This window comes from Brassica oleracea, chromosome C5 (assembly GCF_000695525.1).
Source record: "Brassica oleracea var. oleracea cultivar TO1000 chromosome C5, BOL, whole genome shotgun sequence".
In the NCBI taxonomy this organism is placed as follows: domain Eukaryota; kingdom Viridiplantae; phylum Streptophyta; class Magnoliopsida; order Brassicales; family Brassicaceae; genus Brassica; species Brassica oleracea.
In genome coordinates, this window is record NC_027752.1 from 44,922,888 (window position 1) to 44,941,974 (window position 19,087).

The following is a 19,087-nucleotide window of genomic DNA, read 5'->3' on the forward strand; positions in this document are numbered from 1 at the left end:
ACCCCTACGAAAATATTGAGTTTTTCGGTAAATGTTTTATATACTGAAGCCTATGGCATTTAGTGTTGTTTTAAAATTTCTAAACACATTCTACATTTGTATTAATGTATAATAAACTATCGTTCATGGTACATGGGCATCGTTTTAATATTTTGTCAATAAATTTAGTAAAACTTCAAAATACTCCTTATATTGGTGGACTAACCACTATAAAATCGTTATTTTCTAAAGAAACGGAGACAGCAATTTCTAAATGCATTCTACAATTCTATTAATGTATATTAAACTATCGTTCATGGTACATGGGCATCGTTTTAATATTTTGTCAATCAATTTAGTAAAAACTTCATAATATTCCTTAAATTGGTGGACTAACCACTATAAAATCGCTATTTTCTAGAGAAACGGAGACAACAAGAGTTCCACACATCTTTGACCTTCATCATATGTTAGTGAAGGATGCAACTATGCATTAAAACAGTATCTTCATATTTTTGAATTTTTATCAAAATCTGTGCGTTAACTAACCCCTACGAAAATATTGAGTTTTTCGGTAAATTTTTTATATACTGAAGCCTATTGTGTTTAGTGTTGTTTTAAAATTTCTAAACACATTCTACATTTGTATTAATGTATAATAAACTATCGTTCATGGTACATGGGCATCGTTTTAATATTTTGTCAATTAATTTAGTAAAACTTCATAATACTCCTTAAATTGGTGAACTAACCACTATAAAGTCGCTATTTTCTAGAGAAACGGAGACAACAAAAGTTCCACACATCTTTGACCTTCATCATATGTTAGTGAAGTATGCAACTATGCATTAAAACAGTATCTTCATAGTTTTGAATTTTTCTCAAAATCTATGTGTTAACCCCTACGAAAATATTGAGTTTTTCGGTAAATGTTTTATATACTGAAGCCTATGGCATTTAGTGTTGTTTTAAAATTTCTAAACACATTCTACATTTGTATTAATGTATATTAAACTATCGCTCATGGTACATGGGCATTTTTTTAATTTTTTGTCAATCTATTTAGTAAAAACTTCATAATACTCCCTAAATTGGTGGACTAACCACTATAAAATCGCTATTTTCTAGGGAAACGGAGACAAAAAAAGTTCCAGACCTTTTCGAGTTTCATCATATGTTAGTGAAGGATGCAACTATGCATAAAAACAGTATTTTCATATTTTTAAAATTTTCTCAAAATCTGTGTGTACCCCTACGAAAATATTGAGTTTTTCGGTAAATGTTATATATACTGAAGCCTATGGTCTTTAGTGTTGTTTTAAAATTTCTAAACACATTCTACATTTGTATTAATGTATATTAAACTATCGTTCATGGTACATGGGCATCGTTTTAATATTTTGTCAATTAATTTAGTAAAACTTCATAATACTCCTTAAATTGGTGGACTACCCATTATAAAATCGTTATTTTCTAGAGAAACGGAGACAACAAAAGTTTCACACATCTTTGACCTTCATCATATGTTAGTGAAGGATACAACTATGCATTAAAACAGTATCTTCAAATTTTTAATTTTTCTCAAAATCTGTGTGTTTTATATACTGAAGCCTATGGTGTTTAGTGTTGTTTTAAATTTTCTAAACACATTTTATATTTGTATTAATGTATATTAAACTATCGTTCATGGTACATGTGCATCGTTTTAATTTTTTGTCAATCTATTTAGTAAAAACTTCAAAATACTCACTAAATTGGTGGACTAACTATTATAAAATCTTTATTTTCTAGAGAAACGGAGAAAACAAAAGTTCCAAACCTCTTCGACCTTCATCATATGTCAGTTAAAGATGCAACTATGCATAAAAACAATATTTTCATATTTTTAAAATTTTCTCAAAATCTGTGTGTATAACCCCCATGAAAATATTGAGTTTTTCGGTAAATGTTTTATATACTGAAGCCTATGGTCTTTAGTGTTGTTTTAAAATTTCTAAACACATTCTACATTTGTATTAATGTATATTAAACTATCGTTCATGGTACATGGGCATCGTTTTAATATTTTGTCTATTAATTTAGTAAAACTTCATAATACTCCCTAAATTGGTGGACAAATCACTATAAAATCTCTATTTTCTAGAGAAACGGAAACAACAAAAGTTCCAAACCTCTTTGACCTCATCATATATTAGTGAAGGATTCAATTATACATTAAAACAGTATTTTTATATTTTTGAAAGTTTCTTAAAATCGATGTGATAACCCCTACGAAAATATTGAATTTTTCGGTAAATGCTCTATATACTGAAGCCAACGATGTTTAGTGTTGTTTTTAAATTTCTAAACATATTCTATATTTGAATTAATGTATATTAAACTCTCTTTCATGGTACATGGACATCGTTTTAATTTTTTGTCAATTAATTTAGTAAAACTTTATAATACTCCCTAACTTGGTGGACTAACCACTATAAAATCGCTATTTTCTTGAGAAACGGAGACAACAAATGTTCCAAACCTCTTTGACCTTCATTATATGTTAGTGAATAATGCAGCTATGCATTAAAACAGTATCTTCATATTTTTGAATTTTTCTCAAAATATATGTGTATTTTTCGATAATACAAAAATATTAATTTTTCGGTAAATGCTCTATATACTGAAGCCTATGACCTTTAGTGTTGTTTTAACATTTCTAACACATTTTACATTTGTATTAATGTATATTAAACTCTCTTTCATGGTACATGGGCATCGTTTTAATTTTTTGTCAATCAATTTAGTAAAAGATCATAGTATTCCCTAATTTGACCTTCATCATATGTTAGTGAAGGATGAAACTATGCATTAAAACATTGTATTCATATTTTTGATTTTTTTCTCAAAATCTATGTGTTAACCTTAACCCCCTTACGAAAATATTAAGTTTGTTCGGTAAATGCTATATACTTAAGCTTATGATCGTTAGTGTTGTTTTAAAATTTCTAAACAAATTCAACATTTGTAGTAATGTATTTTAAAACTCTCTTTCATGGTACATGGGCATCGTTTAATTTTTTTGTGAACTAATTTAGTAAAACTTCATAATACTCCTTAAATTGATAGACTAGCCACTATAAAATCGATGTTTTCTAGAGAAACAGAGACAACAAAAGTTCCAAACCTCTTTGACATTCATCATATGTTAGTGAACGATGCAACTATACATTAAAACAGTATTTTCATATTTTTGAAATTTTCTCAAAATCTAAGTGTTAATACCTACAAAAATATTGAATTTTTTGGTAAATGCTCTATATACTTAAGTTTATGATCTTTAGTGTTGTTTTGAAATTTCTAAAACATTCTATATTTGTATTAATGTATATTACACTCTCTTTCATGGTACATGGGCATCGTTTTAATTTTTTGTCAATTAATTTAGTAAAACTTCATAATACTCCTTAAATTGATAGACTAGCCACTATAAAATCGATGTTTTCTAGAGAAACAGAGACAACAAAAGTTCCAAACCTCTTTGACATTCATCATATGTTAGTGAACGATGCAACTATACATTAAAACAGTATTTTCATATTTTTGAAATTTATTTTCGGTAATACGAAAAATATTGATTTTTTCGTTAAATGCTCTATATACTGAAGCCTATGATCTTTAGTATTGTTTTAGAATTTCCAAACACATTCTATATTTATGTTAATGTATAATAAACTCTTTTTCTTGGTACATGGCATCGTTTTAATTTTTTTTGTCAATTAATTTAGTAAAACTTCATAGTACTTCTTAAATTGGTGGACTAACCACTATAAAATCGCTATTTTCTAGAGAAACGGCAACAACAAAAGTTCTAAACCTCTTTGACATTCATCATATGTTAGTGAAGAATGCAACTATGCATCAAACAATATTTTCATATTTTTGAATTTTTCTCAAAATCTATGTGTTTAACCCCCTACGAAAATATTGAATTTTTCGGTAAAGGTTTTATATACTGAAGTTTATGATATTTACTGTTGTTTTAAATTTTCTAAACACATTATACATTTGTATTAATGTATATTAAACTCTCTTTCATGGTACATGTGCATTGTTTTAATTTTTTATCAATTAATTTAGTAAAACTTCATAATACTCCCTAAATTGGTGGACTAACCACTTTAAAATTGCTATTTTCTAGAGAAAAATAGACAACAAAAGTTTTAAATCTCTTTGACCTTCATCATATGTTAGTGAATGATGCAAGTTATATATAAAACAATATTTTTATATTTTTGAATTTTTGTCTTTTGTCTTTTGTCTTTTCCTCACTTTCACAGAGACGCCTTTCTGTTCTCACATTTTGAACTAGAACTCCATGCTGTTTCAGTTCCCGTTGCATAAGCATGTGGCTCTTGTAAAGTTTTTTTTGTCTTTTCCTCAGTTTCACAGAGACGCCTTCCCGTTCTCACATTGTGAACTAAAAATCCATGCTGTTTTTTAGTTCCCCTGCATTTCCATACTTTAGTGCTTTAGGCGCCAACACCTGAAACGAAGAATGTCTACAACTATTTGCTACTTGAGATATATTCAGTGAATGATATTTTTCTAAATTAATAGAAACAATTCTTTCTAGAAGAAGACAACAAGGTCGTTAGAAACACAAGAGAAGATCATTAACTAACTCATCAACTAAATCAGACAAAATCTCTTCTTCAATCTCACTCCCTTCTTCATACGCCTCTCTCTTGTAATCAAGCCATCTCCCTTCAAAGCTACTCATCTCACTGTCAACGAGCTCATCCACCATCATCATCTCTCTTATCTTCTTCAACCTCTCAATCTCCCTCTTCATTTCCTCAGCTAAAACCTCTTTCCTTCCAAACAAAAACAATCCTCTGCAGCTTCCCATGAACGTCTTCTCGCATCTAACTGTTAACCACTCGTTCACAAACTCAAACAGCGTTTTTCTCTCCAGGTTTCCACGTGGATCTCTCTTGGATTCGAGTTCGTCGAAGAGGCTCCAAGGTAATATATCAGTAGCCATGCCCAAGGAGATTTCTTTCACCATCAGTTGGTTAGAGGATATGATCTCGGTTATGTACTCAAGCTCCCAGTCATGATGGCCTTCTTCTTCAGCTTCTGCTAAAGCTACTGATTCTGAGAGTTCTGTTTCTTCAATCTCATTGTGTGAATTTGAGATTTGGAGATCCTCAGCTTCTGTTCCAAAGCTGTTTACTTCCTGCTCTTCTGCCTGTATCAAAGTTTCAAAAATCAGTGGGAAGCTACTAAGAGCTTTGTGCAAAGAGATGCATGACTGACCTGAAACTTTCGGTTATTGTAGAAAGAAGTACAGTCAGAGACAGATTCATTCTCTGATGAAACTTTATCAAGATCATCAGACGGCAAAGATATGGTCCCATTCACCCAATCCTTTGAAATGGAGCCTGAAGACTCTCCCTCTTGTGTTAGGCCACTGCTAGATGACTCAATCTTAGAGGTTAGCTCCCTAAGCTTCTGTTCCAATAATATATTTAGAGAATCACCGTTGATTGCACTCAAACTAAGTGCAGATTCTCTTTCTTGATCGGTGGTCCTTTTAGTAGATGATATGCCCTTGATGGGGGATGAGAAAGTGAACGAGATCACATCCATGTCCTTCTTTCTATCACTTTCAACACTGATGTTACATTTCTTCAACTTTTCACCCCTTTTGATCAGTTTCTCACTGATCACTCCAGGCTCTTGCACCCCATTTGCCGGTTTTTTGTTGCGAGGAGGATTCTTCTTAGGACCAGGCTTCTTAGATGAAGTTCCGGTTTCCACCAACACCTTGTTTACAACTTTGTTCATCACTTTGCTGCTTTTCTGTTTTGAAACAGACGTCACAGCGGGTTGGTTCTGTTTCTGGTTATTCTGCTTAGCCAGAGCTTTCCCAGTGCTGTTAGCAGAAGATTCTTTTGGATCTTTTTTAACTATGCGGTTCTTGGTTTGTACCTTCTCCTTTTGAACTTTGTTGCTGCTACTTGAGGACGTTGAGTTCTCTTGCTTGTGAGTAGTATTAGCCTTTGTGTGTGCAGCAGATACAGAAGGCGGCTTCGCTTTACTGGTTTTACCCAATAACTTATTCGTCTCCTGTGTCTTGAGTGATGATGTTTCATTCTTCCCTCTTAAACACTTATTGTTGCGGGTACCATTAGAGATTTGTGGAGTTTGTTTTTTCTGTGAAGCTTCTAGCTTCTCTCTCAAATCTCTGATCCTCATTGGAATCGATGAAGAGGAAGCCTCAGACGATGGAAAACGTGCTTTAGCAGCAGCTATCCGAGGACTTGGCTCGATCATTCTCGAAGCTGCTTCCATAACTTGAGCAGGGTTCCTAGACTGAACAAAACCAGGACTCCGGATAGGCGACAAGAGCCTGTTGTGAGTGACGGAGATTGGTTTAGCCGACTTTGGAGGCAACGTCTCGGTTTGAAAGCGGTTAATAGGTAACCGGTGAGACTCGTTGTTATTCGTTCTTGAATCCAAATGATCCCAAGAAATGCCATCATAGTGACTGCGGAGATTCACATAGCCCAAACTCTCGTACGCATCCCATGTGCTTGCCTTGCGTGAGGAACTGAGGAAGAAGGGATCAAAATCAGGATTAGACCGAGGTTGTTCCAGGGAGTTTGCCACAGGTAGAGACTCCAAACCCATGAGCCTGGCGACCACACTCGGGGCTCTGGACCCTTGTCTATCATCGCTAGTGACAGTGGATGTTGAGCAACTAGAGTCCCTTCTAGGACTGTAAGTCAAACTCTTTCCTGTCTCCTCAATCTGTTAAAGAAGAAGATCAGACCAAAGACTATATTGCTTTATGTATTCACTGGATCCAACAATGAAAAATAATGGTATTGAGAATGCTTACAGAGGGGGATGACTTTGAGGAGGTTTGAGCATTTTGTTTCTCTTGCTTTGGTGCTTCTGATACAAACAAAGAAGACAAAACCTTAAGTCTACTAAAAAAGAAGCCAAAGTAGATTTTTTAAAACTGAACTTTGAATTAATAAGTGCATTGTCATCCACATATATATATATACATAGGACTATGCATCAAAGTAGCAACCATTTTACAGTTAACACAAGACATTTGGTAAAAACTGATAAAGAGTGACTTTTGGTTGTGGAGACATTATTACCGGAGGGTCCAGAGGTGGTGGTTGTGGTAGAGGAGAGAAGCTTCTTCCGGGATTTACCAGACCAATCAAAGAGAGTTAAAAAGCCTCCTCTGGATCGTTTCCTCTCAACAGCCTCCGTTTCTATCATCTCTACACATCACACCAACTGAATTAGATTACTTACAAGGGAATGCATCATTTTCAGACACAAGGACAAAAAAAAGGACCAAACTTTAGACAGCAACAGGATAAAGAAACAGGAATACAGACAAAACAAATGATTCATAAGACCAAAACAAAACAAAAAAAAAAAAGATTTAGAATTTGAGCAGAAAATGGTACCGAATTCGAAATTTTATAAACGTTCAGAAGGTAATGCAGGCGTGGAGAAGATAACCCAGAAGCGTCGTGGAGCTGGATGAAGAATGGAACCCTAAAATCAATTAAAGTCTTTAACTTTATATCTCTCTCTCTCCTATAAAAAACGCAATTGGGGAAAATCACGAACAAATCGATGGAAGATGGGTTTTTTGAGAAATGGGTCGGAGGAAGAAGCTAGAACAGGGAAGAGAGTGAGGACGAAGAGGAGAACGGATTCGTCGATTTGGTATTTTGGGATTAGAGTAAGGGAGAGAGAGAGAGACGTAAAGGAGAAGCAGCGGGGAGAGCGCTTGTGAAGAAAAATTAAAACGATGCAACTGTGTGTGTTTGTGTGTGTGAATTGATGTGACCTCTTGAGTGAGAGAACTTTGAATTTTCCCCTCTTTCTCACTCCACCTCTGGAATATTAAATGTTAACATTGTTTTCTGTATTAAAAGTCAAGACTTTTTTAGAGATATGATGATTTTTTTTTTCTTTTTGGCTTACGGATGAGAGTTTTTAATGTTTTCTTGGAACAATACGTATTGAAATGTTATTATACAGCTGTCAAAAAATGTTATTAATATTGTAAAAAGAGAAAAAATAATTCAGGAATATATTAGAGTTTTGATACTTGTTTGTATTTAACTTTGGCACATACGTTAAGAAAACATTTAATTTTGTATATTTAATAAATAAAAATATTAATACTAATATACCTAACCACATCTCAATCAATTGAAAAATAGATTAAAATATAAAATCAATAAATTTTGCATTGAAATTATAAAACGACATTTATTTTGAAACAAAAATGTTACCTTACAACGATAAGTAATCGGAAATAGAGGAAACCAATAGAGGAAACGAGACATATTTTAATGTTTATCGGTATAAATGAATTAGTGTTATACATGAATTATAAATGCTAAAAATGATTTTTTCAGAATCTTACAGCATATAAAAGTTGACTACTGACCAATGAGTCAATGACATAATAGCTGATAAAACTGTTTGGACTGATTTAATATTTATATACACACAAAGTTTAACCAGCGTACTTTTTTACCCAGGTTGAAACCACCAATTAAGAGTTTTGGTACATTTATTGTGTATCTCAGTATGTAACAGGTGAAGCTTTTTTGTTTTTTGTCGTGGTAACAGGTGAATTTAACTCGGATCACATACGCAGGGCATTCAATATTTTTGCAGTTTGATTTTGATTTACAGACAAAATAATAATCCAAAGAATGTTGTTAGTGCTGAACGCAATCATCACCTTTCTAAACCACGATAGTAGTACATCCCTATAAACGAAGTTCTAGGATGAAGCATAGCTATTAAGAAACTTTTCTTTTATCTATAAAAATATCATTAAAATAGAAATTAAAAATTATTTAATCAATCACAAAACATACTACAAAATATGATTGGTTACACAGTTTTTTGATAAAGTTAAAAAGTATATTGAAATATAAAAACATCATCTATTTTGAAACATCAAAAACTTTCTAAAACATCGTCTATTTTAAAACAGAAGGAGTATTTTAATACAGTCGAAACTTCATTTTACAATTTTCTTTACAGAAAAGACAAAAGCTTCACGTAAAGTGATATCTTCCTAAATTTTTGTCGGTGTAGAAATTAAAAGAAACCGCAGATACTAAAACGACCTCAATGAACAACCTAGCACTGATGAACGACTTTGCAAGAGGCTCAGGTAATCACAAGCAATTGATTAACGCTTATGAGCGATGTGCGAATAGTTATGGCATAGCGACCAAAGAGCTTGAGGTCATTTTAACAATTGATTATGCTTATGCATGCAAACGCTAAGGTCATTTTAACAAAACTATACATCCATAACAGGTTAAGTAATCAAAGATGTGACTAAGATTATTTCAGCTCTTTTCACAGTTATCACACGGATGTAAACTGCTTTTACAAATCCTTCGGTCGAATGACTCTCCAAAGTAGTCTAGTAGCATCTGTCTTCTGCATTCAGTCTGAAACATTCATTGATTGACTTAGTGAAGGATAAATTAACATATATACTAGCCACAATAGATATAAGCTTAACAGCATTTGCTTTTTCAGTCGTGTTTCTTGAGAATTTACCTTAAGCTCACAGTACTGCTGCATCTTCTTGGCCTGAGCCATGGCTGACTTGAATCTATCCATGTTTCTGCCTTGTCCGTTACGCAGCATGCAGACGACTCTGCTAAAATCTTTCTTCTGGTACAAGCAAATGCACTGCGCTTGAAGCCCGTCCCTTCCTGCTCTCCCTGATTCTTGGTAGTAGCTTTCTATCGCTTTTGACAATGTGTTGTGTATAACAAAACGCTGCATTGAAATAAATTAAGGAAACAGAGGAAAATGATAACAAACAAACTGCAACAGCTAAGAACAGGCTTGACTTACCACGTCTGCTTTGTCTATTCCCATCCCAAATGCAATGGTCGCACAAACAATCCGAACCTCCCCTGTTTGCCATTTCCTCTGAACATCAACTCTCTGTTTCGCAGGCATACCAGCGTGGTAGTAAACAGTCTTCACTTTGCATTTCTCGTTCAGAAACTTTGCTACATCAACACATTCGCTTTTGGAGAGACAGTAAACGATCCCAGACTGATCCTTGAACCGGTCTTTTAGCAGCTCTTGCAGCTGTTTGAGTGGCTCCTTGGTCTTGTTGATCACCTCGTACTTTAAATTGGTTCGGTCAAAGCTCATCTTGAGAACCGGAGCCCTGGGGATTCTCAGACTTTTTAGTACGTCCTGTCGTGGGGAGAAAAAATAATTCAAAATGGTGATTCAATGGCCTTCAGGTCATGATGAACTATGCATATCTAACAAAATTGCTGGGAATATTTTCTAAAGTTCAATTAACATCCGAATCAATGGGAATCCCTCAAAGCTCTTAATCTGTTCCAATGAATTTCAAGAAAGATCTAGTCATGGTGATGGTTGTTACCTGACAGACTGATTCAGTAGCTGTGGCTGTAAGAGCCATCACCGGAACACGGGGAAAGTTCTGTTTAAGACATCCCAGTTCTCTGTAGTCTGGCCGGAAGTCATGTCCCCATTGGCTGGAAACAAAGAAAAATGTAGCAGTTTTCAGATACAGACACCCAAAATCGAACAGTCAGTGTTTCTGATGCAGAGTGAGTTTTAAGACTTTTAACATGTTGATCAAGCTTATTGACCTATGCTATTAAAATGAAACTACTGACACCCAACAGATTCCAATCAATTCCAACATGCTCGACCAGGATGCTATAAAAATGGTTACCAGAAAATCATTGTGTATATCTATTTGAACTTCAAGGAAAATTTTCTCAGGTCGAAGCCATAAATCTTTGATCAACTGGTGACTGATAATCAGAGAACAGTCATGTAGATCACAAAGATATAATGTCTGAGAGAAGGATGGAACGATAGTGTACCTCACGCAGTGAGCCTCATCAACCACAAAACCGGCCAGCAGGCCCTGTTGTTAATTGAAAGAGATGTATAATATGCCAGAAACGTTTTGATCAATTATGCAAGAATAATAAGAATAAAACTTAACAAAATACCTTGCCGTCTAAGCATTTTAGTGTCTCCAAAAAGGATGAACTTCCAGCGATTTTCTCAGGTGTCACATATAAGAGTTTACATGACGGATTATCTCTTCTGCAAACAAGATTTCAATGCACATATAAGCTTAATAACACATTCAGATGATTAGATCTCCATAGAGAAAATAAATAAATAGATGATGCCTGGGATATTGTGAAAATTAAAGAAATGGTGAGAGTATCTTCACCTGAGCTCTTGTAATACAATTGCTGCTTGGGAAGATGTTTGCTGAGAGTTCAGAAAAGTTGCTGGTACACCGAACTTAAGATTCAGTGCAACTATCTGATCCTGGATGAGGGATAACAGAGGAGATATAACTATGGTAACTCCAGTTTTCAGTGCTGCAGGAAGCTGTGGAACAAACAAACAAAAACATGAGTTTTACTATGCAGCCTGTGGTAATAGAAACTAATGGTAATGGGACTAACTAATCCTAGACAGAATCCAGATTACTCCTAGATAGACCTAGATGTAGAGGTAAAGGATCATAACCTGGTAACACAAACTTTTCCCCCCTCCCGTCGGCATTAGAACAAAGCAATCCTTCTTTTCCATAGATGCTCTACATGCTTGATGCTGCAGGGGCCGGAACACCTTGTTCCCAAAAATAACCAAGTTCGCAAATTCCAGATCATCCAACGCCTGCAACTCTTCGTAGCTTGGAGTTTCATGGTCCTTGCCTGATGTAGGTACAGAAGGTTTTCTGCCTGAAATCGTTGGTACTGAATCTTCCATGGAATATTCCTTCAAAGCAGAACAGTTCATAAGTTTCAGTGTAAGTAAGAAGACAGTACATACTCGTTACTGGAAACACTGTCCAACAAATGAAGAGAGATAGCAAACCCAGAAACTGTTAAACGACATCCAAAGCACAATTCTTTTAAGTTTATGCACCAAACCCAAACTAATGAAAAGCTGTTCTTTCACAAACCATTGACCTCACAACTAAATTGGTCTGTTTTGTTTGTCCACCTAATAACACTGGTTTCTTAGGACCATGTTCAAGATACAGAGAGACCATAGCAAACTTATAAAGGACTTGTCGTTAGAGATTAAGATTTACTTTCAAGTTTCAGCTTGCATTCACAAGCAGAGATAGCTACCCTCAATGGCAACATGTATGTAATGTAAAACGAGTCTACCATGAAACAGTTTCATTGAAAGTTTCTTATTCATTCACAGGGGTGCAGGGTGTTTGAATGCAAATGAAGCAGGAAGGTCTTTGCCAAACAATGATTAATCTTCCTTCCCAAAACCATGAAACAGTAAATGTAGTGTTGAATCTTTACCATGGATCTCAAAGAGTGACTTCTAGAACCTGTCTGCGTATCCTCATCATCTTCAAAATCACTAGAAGAATCCAGCTCCATCACGTCAGGTTTATTCTTCGACTCAGGAGAATCCTCAATGACATGAACTTGGACACTCGACTCACCATCATCAGTCTCGAATCCGTTATCACTAGTGTTACCTCTATTAAACATCTCAGCCAACGTTCCCTGAGCTTCGGTCTCCAAAGCCTGTACGTCATCCCATTCCTCGGTTCCTTCCTCGAAATCAGCCAACGCCGCGAGAAAATCGTCTCCACATAACTCAACAGTGATGAAATCTCGACCATCATCACCTTTTTCAAACCATAAAATTAAATATATTCAGATAATAGCGATTCAATTCGATTAGATAAATTTCTCTAGAAATCGGATTTGGTACCGTAGAGATCGACGAATCGATCCAAGCATTTCTTCGCGGACTCTTCGTCGAATCCGAGTCTGGTAGCGAGGCTCAGCAACCGAGCTTTCTCCAGTTCGAGATCCTGACCGTTCATCTTCCAAGACGGATTCTCGACTCCGGTAACAACGGAAGCTGCGAATTTTTCTTCCCCCGGCGGCGATTAGAAATTTAATTAAATGTTGAATTTTTTTGCGCAAAAAAAAGCCTCAAACTGAGTTTTCCCGCCATTTTTGAAACGCTGCCGTTTAGTTTCCGTTAGATGGCCTTTCAGGCCCAACTATATCGCTTTTTAAAAACCCAACTTAAACGGTTGCTGTGAATCCATTAGTAAAACGTATCATGGTCGATCTCTATTAAATTGATTGGTGAGAATTGAGAACAGAAAAAAGCCCATATCTCTGTTGAATCCAAACTCATTTATCAGTCCATAACATTTTATCCCACATTTTAATTTTCACGGTTAAATCAGCACATTGGATTTTTTTTCAGAAGAATGTCTCTATAACTTTAGTTTACAATAAACTCAACGTAATACAGCAACAAAATTGGTGTTAATGATGTGACGAAGATTTAAAGCTCGCAAAAAAATTATTAGAGTCCTAGCAAAAAAAAAATATTATAGTTGATACTTTATAGATTTTTGAAGGAAAAGTGTCTACAATTATTTCACTTGATCTATTGTTGTCTTCTAGTTACTTTCATTATAATATTTGTTGTTTTTAATTTTCATATGTGTTATCTATGTATTTGTATCACACTATAATTAATAAATTTAAGTTGATAAAAAAAAGTATCTGCTTTCTAGTTATAGAATTAGGGTTTGTTAGATATCATCAGGGGACTTAGCAAAAAGGTGTCTAGGTGAAGGTTTTAAACGCGAGAGAATATAGATGAAGGTCCTTTTAGATATTATGGTAAAGATGCGGCATTATTATCCGATTTTTCCTCAATTCTGTAACGAGGCTTAGCTGTGTGGGGGTGAAAGAAGGTCCAAATTAAAAGGCATGGTCCCAACTTTTCAATTTTATTGGGGGCAAAGTTTTAAACTCAACGGTGTAAATTAAGCCCATGTTCTTGAACGCGCTAGGCGCTAGTCGGGCGGTCGGGTTGGGCCTAGCGCCTAAAGAGAAAATCGGGGATTAATCGGAAATTATGCGGGGCGGAATTTTTAGATGGTTTACTGTGTTATAAAACATGTTAATCTTTAATTGTGTGTAACATTAATACATTTTCATGTTTAAGATTATATAAAACACACAAATAGAATATATAAACTTAATATAGTGTATTTTTCATCAAAATTATGAATATAAATGATATTTATAAAATTTTAGATCAAATAAAAATTAAAAATATTATTAAAAATAAAATAAAAAAATAAAAAAAAATAAAAAATAGATTAGGCGGCCGCCTAGGCGGCTAGGCGGTCATTTAGGCGGCTACGCGGTCATTTAGGCGGTCTAGGCGGAAAAAAATCGGATATCCGATTTTTTAAACCGATTTGGCATAAATCGGGGCGGAATAGTGACGCGTAGCGCCTAGGCGGCCGCCTAGGCGGCCGATTTTTAGAACAGGGAAATTAAGCAACTCTTTGGTTTTGCTATGGATATCTGCCTACATTTATAGAGGTCATCTGGTCCCATTCATAGCTTCTTAGCCAGGGCCTTGCCCACTTGATTCTTAAAGGATATCCACTACTATAGAGTCAAATCTTTCTCAACTTTAGTTTTGTCTAGTCTCTTGTTTAACCAAACACAAATGTATTGCTTTATAAGATTAATATTTGGAGAAAAATAAATTAGTATACATTTATACAAGAGATAACAAGTTCTTTTTGGATTTTGTGGGTATATAATTAGTGCATACGTATACGAGAGCAACAACTATCTTTGATTCCCACTAGGCTGAATCCTACATATTACTTGTCGGAAAATAAGTAGTTGACAAGACTAATGTAGACAAACAATCACAATTCATTCCCTATCTGCATGGAAATATATTTGGACAGAAACCATTCCATCAATCTTACTTAAGAGTGAAACTTATCAACCAAGTGAATATTTTATGCACTGTACTATTTATACTTCCATTTTCGAATAATATAGTTTGCATTTTTTTTTTAAGAATCAACGTGAATTATTATTTTTTGTGTCCAAATATTATAAATGATGTGAGCAAATTATGTTAAAGATACTTTAACTGGGACTGACAATGGCATTTGTTGCCAAAAAAACTCACATTGTTTTTTTTTATGTTTTGTCAGATTTGATTAGCTTAGAGCATCTCCAACAACACTCTTTATTCTAAAGGAGAGATCCACGTAAAATAAAGGGATAAAAGGGTGGTTTTCCAACGACGGCCATTTATATATTTTTTTAAAAAAATTTAATATATTACATTTTACTCCTCAAAAGTATAATAACTAAATATCATCATTATTAAACTTTCAAAAATCAATAAAACATACTATTTGATAGATCTTAAGAGAAGGTATTTTTGAAAAAAATATAATAATATGTAGTCAAACATAACTCTAGATGATATAAAAATGTTAATAGTGTATTTTTAATTGAAATAGTTTTAATAAACTATAATGATAAGTACTAAAATATGATATATAAAAAGTTATCATGCAATTATGAGACATATATAATTGTAGGGACTAAAGTGAAACACTACAAGAAAACGTTTCTGTAACAACGAAGATTTACGAGGAAAATATTTCCTCGTAAATTTACATGGTGTTTACAACGCAATTACGAAGAGTCCAAAATTCGTCGTAAACTCCATGTAACTTTACGACGAAAATGTTTCGTCGTAAACTCAATGTAAGTTTACGACGAAAGTACGTGGAAACAGAAATTTGTCGTAACCGTTACATCGACATTACAACGAAACATGTTACAGTTATATTTAGGTGAAAACATGTATTCAATGTGCTTTAACTTACCTAAATTCGTTGTAAAGTGGTTGTAAATCATATGTTAAAGACATGTAAAATCCATGTAAAACATTCCTTGTAAAATCGTTGTTATATTTCAACTACAAATTTCTCTATATATGTCATTTCCCACAACTCTCTTCCTCTCAACACACAAACGAGAAAAAAAATCAGGAAAAAACAATTTCAAAACAAAATCTAAGAAAAAAATGGCTGGTGGCGGTAGTATTTACGAGTTACGGAGTTGGATGTATTTGCACAAAGATTCCGACGGGAGGGTGACGAACGCATTTGTGAGCGGGCTAGAGACATTCATGCACCAGGCGGGCTGTACACCGATCATGCAGGAAAGCGGTAAGATGTTCTGCCCCTATCGGAAATGCAAGAATTCAAAATTTGCACGTAGTGAAACTGTATGGAAGCATTTAGTAAACATAGGATTTACACCACAATATTACATTTGGTATCAACATGGAGAGGGTTATGGGGGAAATGAAGCTTGTAGTAGTAATAATAATTTTGAGGATGCTCATCATAATGAAGAACCGAATCATTTGCATAATGAATATAATTATCATCAGAAGGAGCAAATGGTAGATCATGATAAGGTTTACGAGTGATTAACATCGAAAGATTTACGAGGGTTTTACATCGAAATGTTTATGTGTTCTTTACAACGAAATTATTTATGTGTGCTTTACATCGAAATCATTACGTGGGCTTTACCACGAAATCTTACGTGTCGTTTACGACGAATTCTTTCCTTACGCTTTACGAGAAATATATTTCATCGTAAACGTAACGAGTCGTTTACGACGAAACCTCTGTTACGACGGACGTTTAACAACGAAAGGTCTTTCGAGGTTAATTCGTCGTAACACCCTGTTTACGACGAATTTACAACGTTACGACGAATTTACAACGAATACTGCTCTCATAAATAATATGTTTTCTTGTAGTGAAAATTAAATAGTATTAAAAGACCTGAATAGTGACTCTTTATATTTGAAGGTGCACTGTTCACCTCTTAAAAAAAATAAAGAGATAAAGAGTTGTTGTAATGCAAAACTCTTTAAAAAATAAAGAGATAAAGAGCTGGTGGAAATGATCTTAGATAGAAATACAATTAGTGTTTTAGAGTTTTTTTTTTTTTTGGAAAATCGCTATACTAGTTGACTCAAGTTTAAAATGTTTATCGGTTAATGCTAGATGGTAGATCGCATGTGACAGGGCTAACAGATAAACTGTTTTAACCAAAACCAATGCTCAGACTTCCCACACAGTGTAATTTTGTTTTAAAGAAAAACTTAAACCTGGAAGAGAGTGTTTTATTATATTCCCATGTCTCAACTATCACTTGATCACAATCATGAGGACACAAAGTGATATTGTGAACGTACATAAAACTTCAAATCGACGAATTCGTGTCTTTATCTATGCGGTTAAACAAATACGTAGACAAAACACAGAAAAACTTTATTATTATTATCAAATCGAAATAACATACAACATGATCTTATAATAGATGTAGAAGGAAAGTCATTAGCTTCGTCCTACGTACTATTTTGTTTTATTATTAGAAAAAAGGCAAACAACACTCACACATGACACTTAAATCGAAGGAAACCACCACGCTTACATTCTTGTTTTATTTAATACAATACGAATTTAGTAAACTTCAGCAGCTTAATAACGACCGTAGCAGTGGCAATGATCGTCATGGTCATTTGTTAAATGCACTCCGTGGTGGTGATCATGATCCTCACACTCTCCTCTGCATGACTCGTGGTAAAACTCAGCGCATTTTGCTTCACAGTAGCTTTCCTTGCATGGATACGCCAATATGGCTTCGCCTAAGTACTTCGTACACGTCGCCTCGCTCTTCGGGATTCCTTATAAATATCCAAAGACAAATTCATTTTTTAGATCATATATATGCATGCATATGCATTTTTTTGAAAACATTAGAACCAAAATTACCAGCTGAAATCAACAAGACAACGAGCAGGAGAGTGGTGAACCAAAATTGCTTTCTTTCTGTTTTCAGAAACTTGGGTGATACTAAATGAATGGGGGTTGTAGTCTATTTATAACAAAAACATAGTTGACTTCTCACTCGATTCGCGACGTTGTGGTTTCATTCTTACATCGATTCGCCCCAGTTCTCAACTTTCACATTTGAAAAATTCTTTATCGAACAACTTTTTGTTATCGAACGCATTTGTCAATTTGTATTACGATTTTCTTACTAAAAGCGAGTTAGATAACAACGCTATAAGTGGTAAAAAAACAAGTCATTCTCATATAACATGGCACGATAATAACAAGTATATATAGTCTTATGAACATTTAGATATTTATGGATCCTACTATAAAGTTATCTCCTAACAGGTTCTAGTAATTTTATAATTTTTGAAATTAAAATAGTTTATTTGTTTACTGCATTTTCAAGTTAATTAGAGTGAATGTAACGTCATCAAAATACACCATTAACACAATTAACAAAAGGAATTAAATAAATGAAATTGAATAAAATACATATATGCATGCATGGCTTTAGTTTCCCTTTAAAATCAAACTACTGAACAGATGATATACATTGGAGAGCTATATTCCATGAATAATCTTCGAGCATTGGACCTTAATCCACTTGTAGCTCTTTCTCCAAGATGTCTTCATCTTTCCTTCGACTGAATAAATCTTGTACTTCGCCACTCGTCTCTTTCTCTTCATCTCCGGATCGTTCCACCATCCTCCGATTATTACATTTATTAACAGACCCACATATAATGTTAGAAACATTTAAAACTCTATTAAAAATATTGATATACTGTAAAACCCGAAATATGTGTACATTGTACAACTAGACTCGTCATTGTAAATGTAGCAATAGAATGTTGTCAGAAGATTTGTTGTAGTCTATAAATCATATGATTCATTTTTTTTAAAGAAAATTACCTTTTAACGATGTTGAATGAGAAGAAGCTCTTCTCGGTCTAACGGGCAGGTCTTTGTAAGAGATCTTGCGCCATAGATCCGATGTCATGGGAGATCGGTTGCGTTTTGATTCCCTAACAACGTAAATCCCTCTCACCGGTTTTAAATCGGCAGGATCAACCAATTGGAGGTTCCGATCTCCTTCATACGATTTGTAAGATCGTATTCTAGGAGACTGGAAATCCTCCATCTCGGTATTGTCTCTCTCTTTTTCTACTATTGTTTTTTTTATGTTTTATATTCCGATGAATTAGAATCTCTATTAGTGTTTGGTTTAAAATCTTGTATTTTGGGAGAGGCTATATGTGGTGGAAAGTCATC

General features: G+C 34.3%; 3 protein-coding genes across 3 annotated transcripts; all 3 read right to left on the reverse strand.

The window, feature by feature from the left end:
* Positions 1-4,545: 4,545 nt before the first annotated feature.
* Positions 4,546-7,880, reverse strand: LOC106343288. The gene is made up of 5 exons (XM_013782457.1): positions 7,461-7,880; positions 7,140-7,268; positions 6,869-6,924; positions 5,281-6,777; positions 4,546-5,212 (listed from the first exon to the last, which is right to left on the reverse strand). The coding sequence occupies exons 2-5, from the start codon at positions 7,264-7,266 to the stop codon at positions 4,613-4,615; spliced, it is 2,280 nt and encodes a 759-aa protein (XP_013637911.1). The 5' UTR covers positions 7,267-7,268; positions 7,461-7,880; the 3' UTR covers positions 4,546-4,612.
* A 1,399-nt stretch (positions 7,881-9,279) lies between these two features.
* Positions 9,280-12,967, reverse strand: LOC106293327 (ATP-dependent DNA helicase Q-like 1). Its single transcript, XM_013728993.1, has 10 exons — positions 12,808-12,967; positions 12,387-12,721; positions 11,590-11,841; positions 11,285-11,448; positions 11,055-11,151; positions 10,923-10,966; positions 10,451-10,565; positions 9,901-10,254; positions 9,598-9,822; positions 9,280-9,485 (listed from the first exon to the last, which is right to left on the reverse strand). The coding sequence occupies exons 1-10, from the start codon at positions 12,920-12,922 to the stop codon at positions 9,381-9,383; spliced, it is 1,806 nt and encodes a 601-aa protein (XP_013584447.1). The 5' UTR covers positions 12,923-12,967; the 3' UTR covers positions 9,280-9,380.
* Positions 12,968-18,295: 5,328 nt separating this feature from the next.
* Positions 18,296-18,997, reverse strand: LOC106294199. Its single transcript, XM_013729782.1, has 2 exons — positions 18,728-18,997; positions 18,296-18,522 (listed from the first exon to the last, which is right to left on the reverse strand). Exons 1-2 carry the CDS (start codon positions 18,954-18,956, stop codon positions 18,377-18,379), a joined length of 375 nt encoding a protein of 124 aa, XP_013585236.1. The 5' UTR covers positions 18,957-18,997; the 3' UTR covers positions 18,296-18,376.
* Positions 18,998-19,087: the final 90 nt, after the last annotated feature.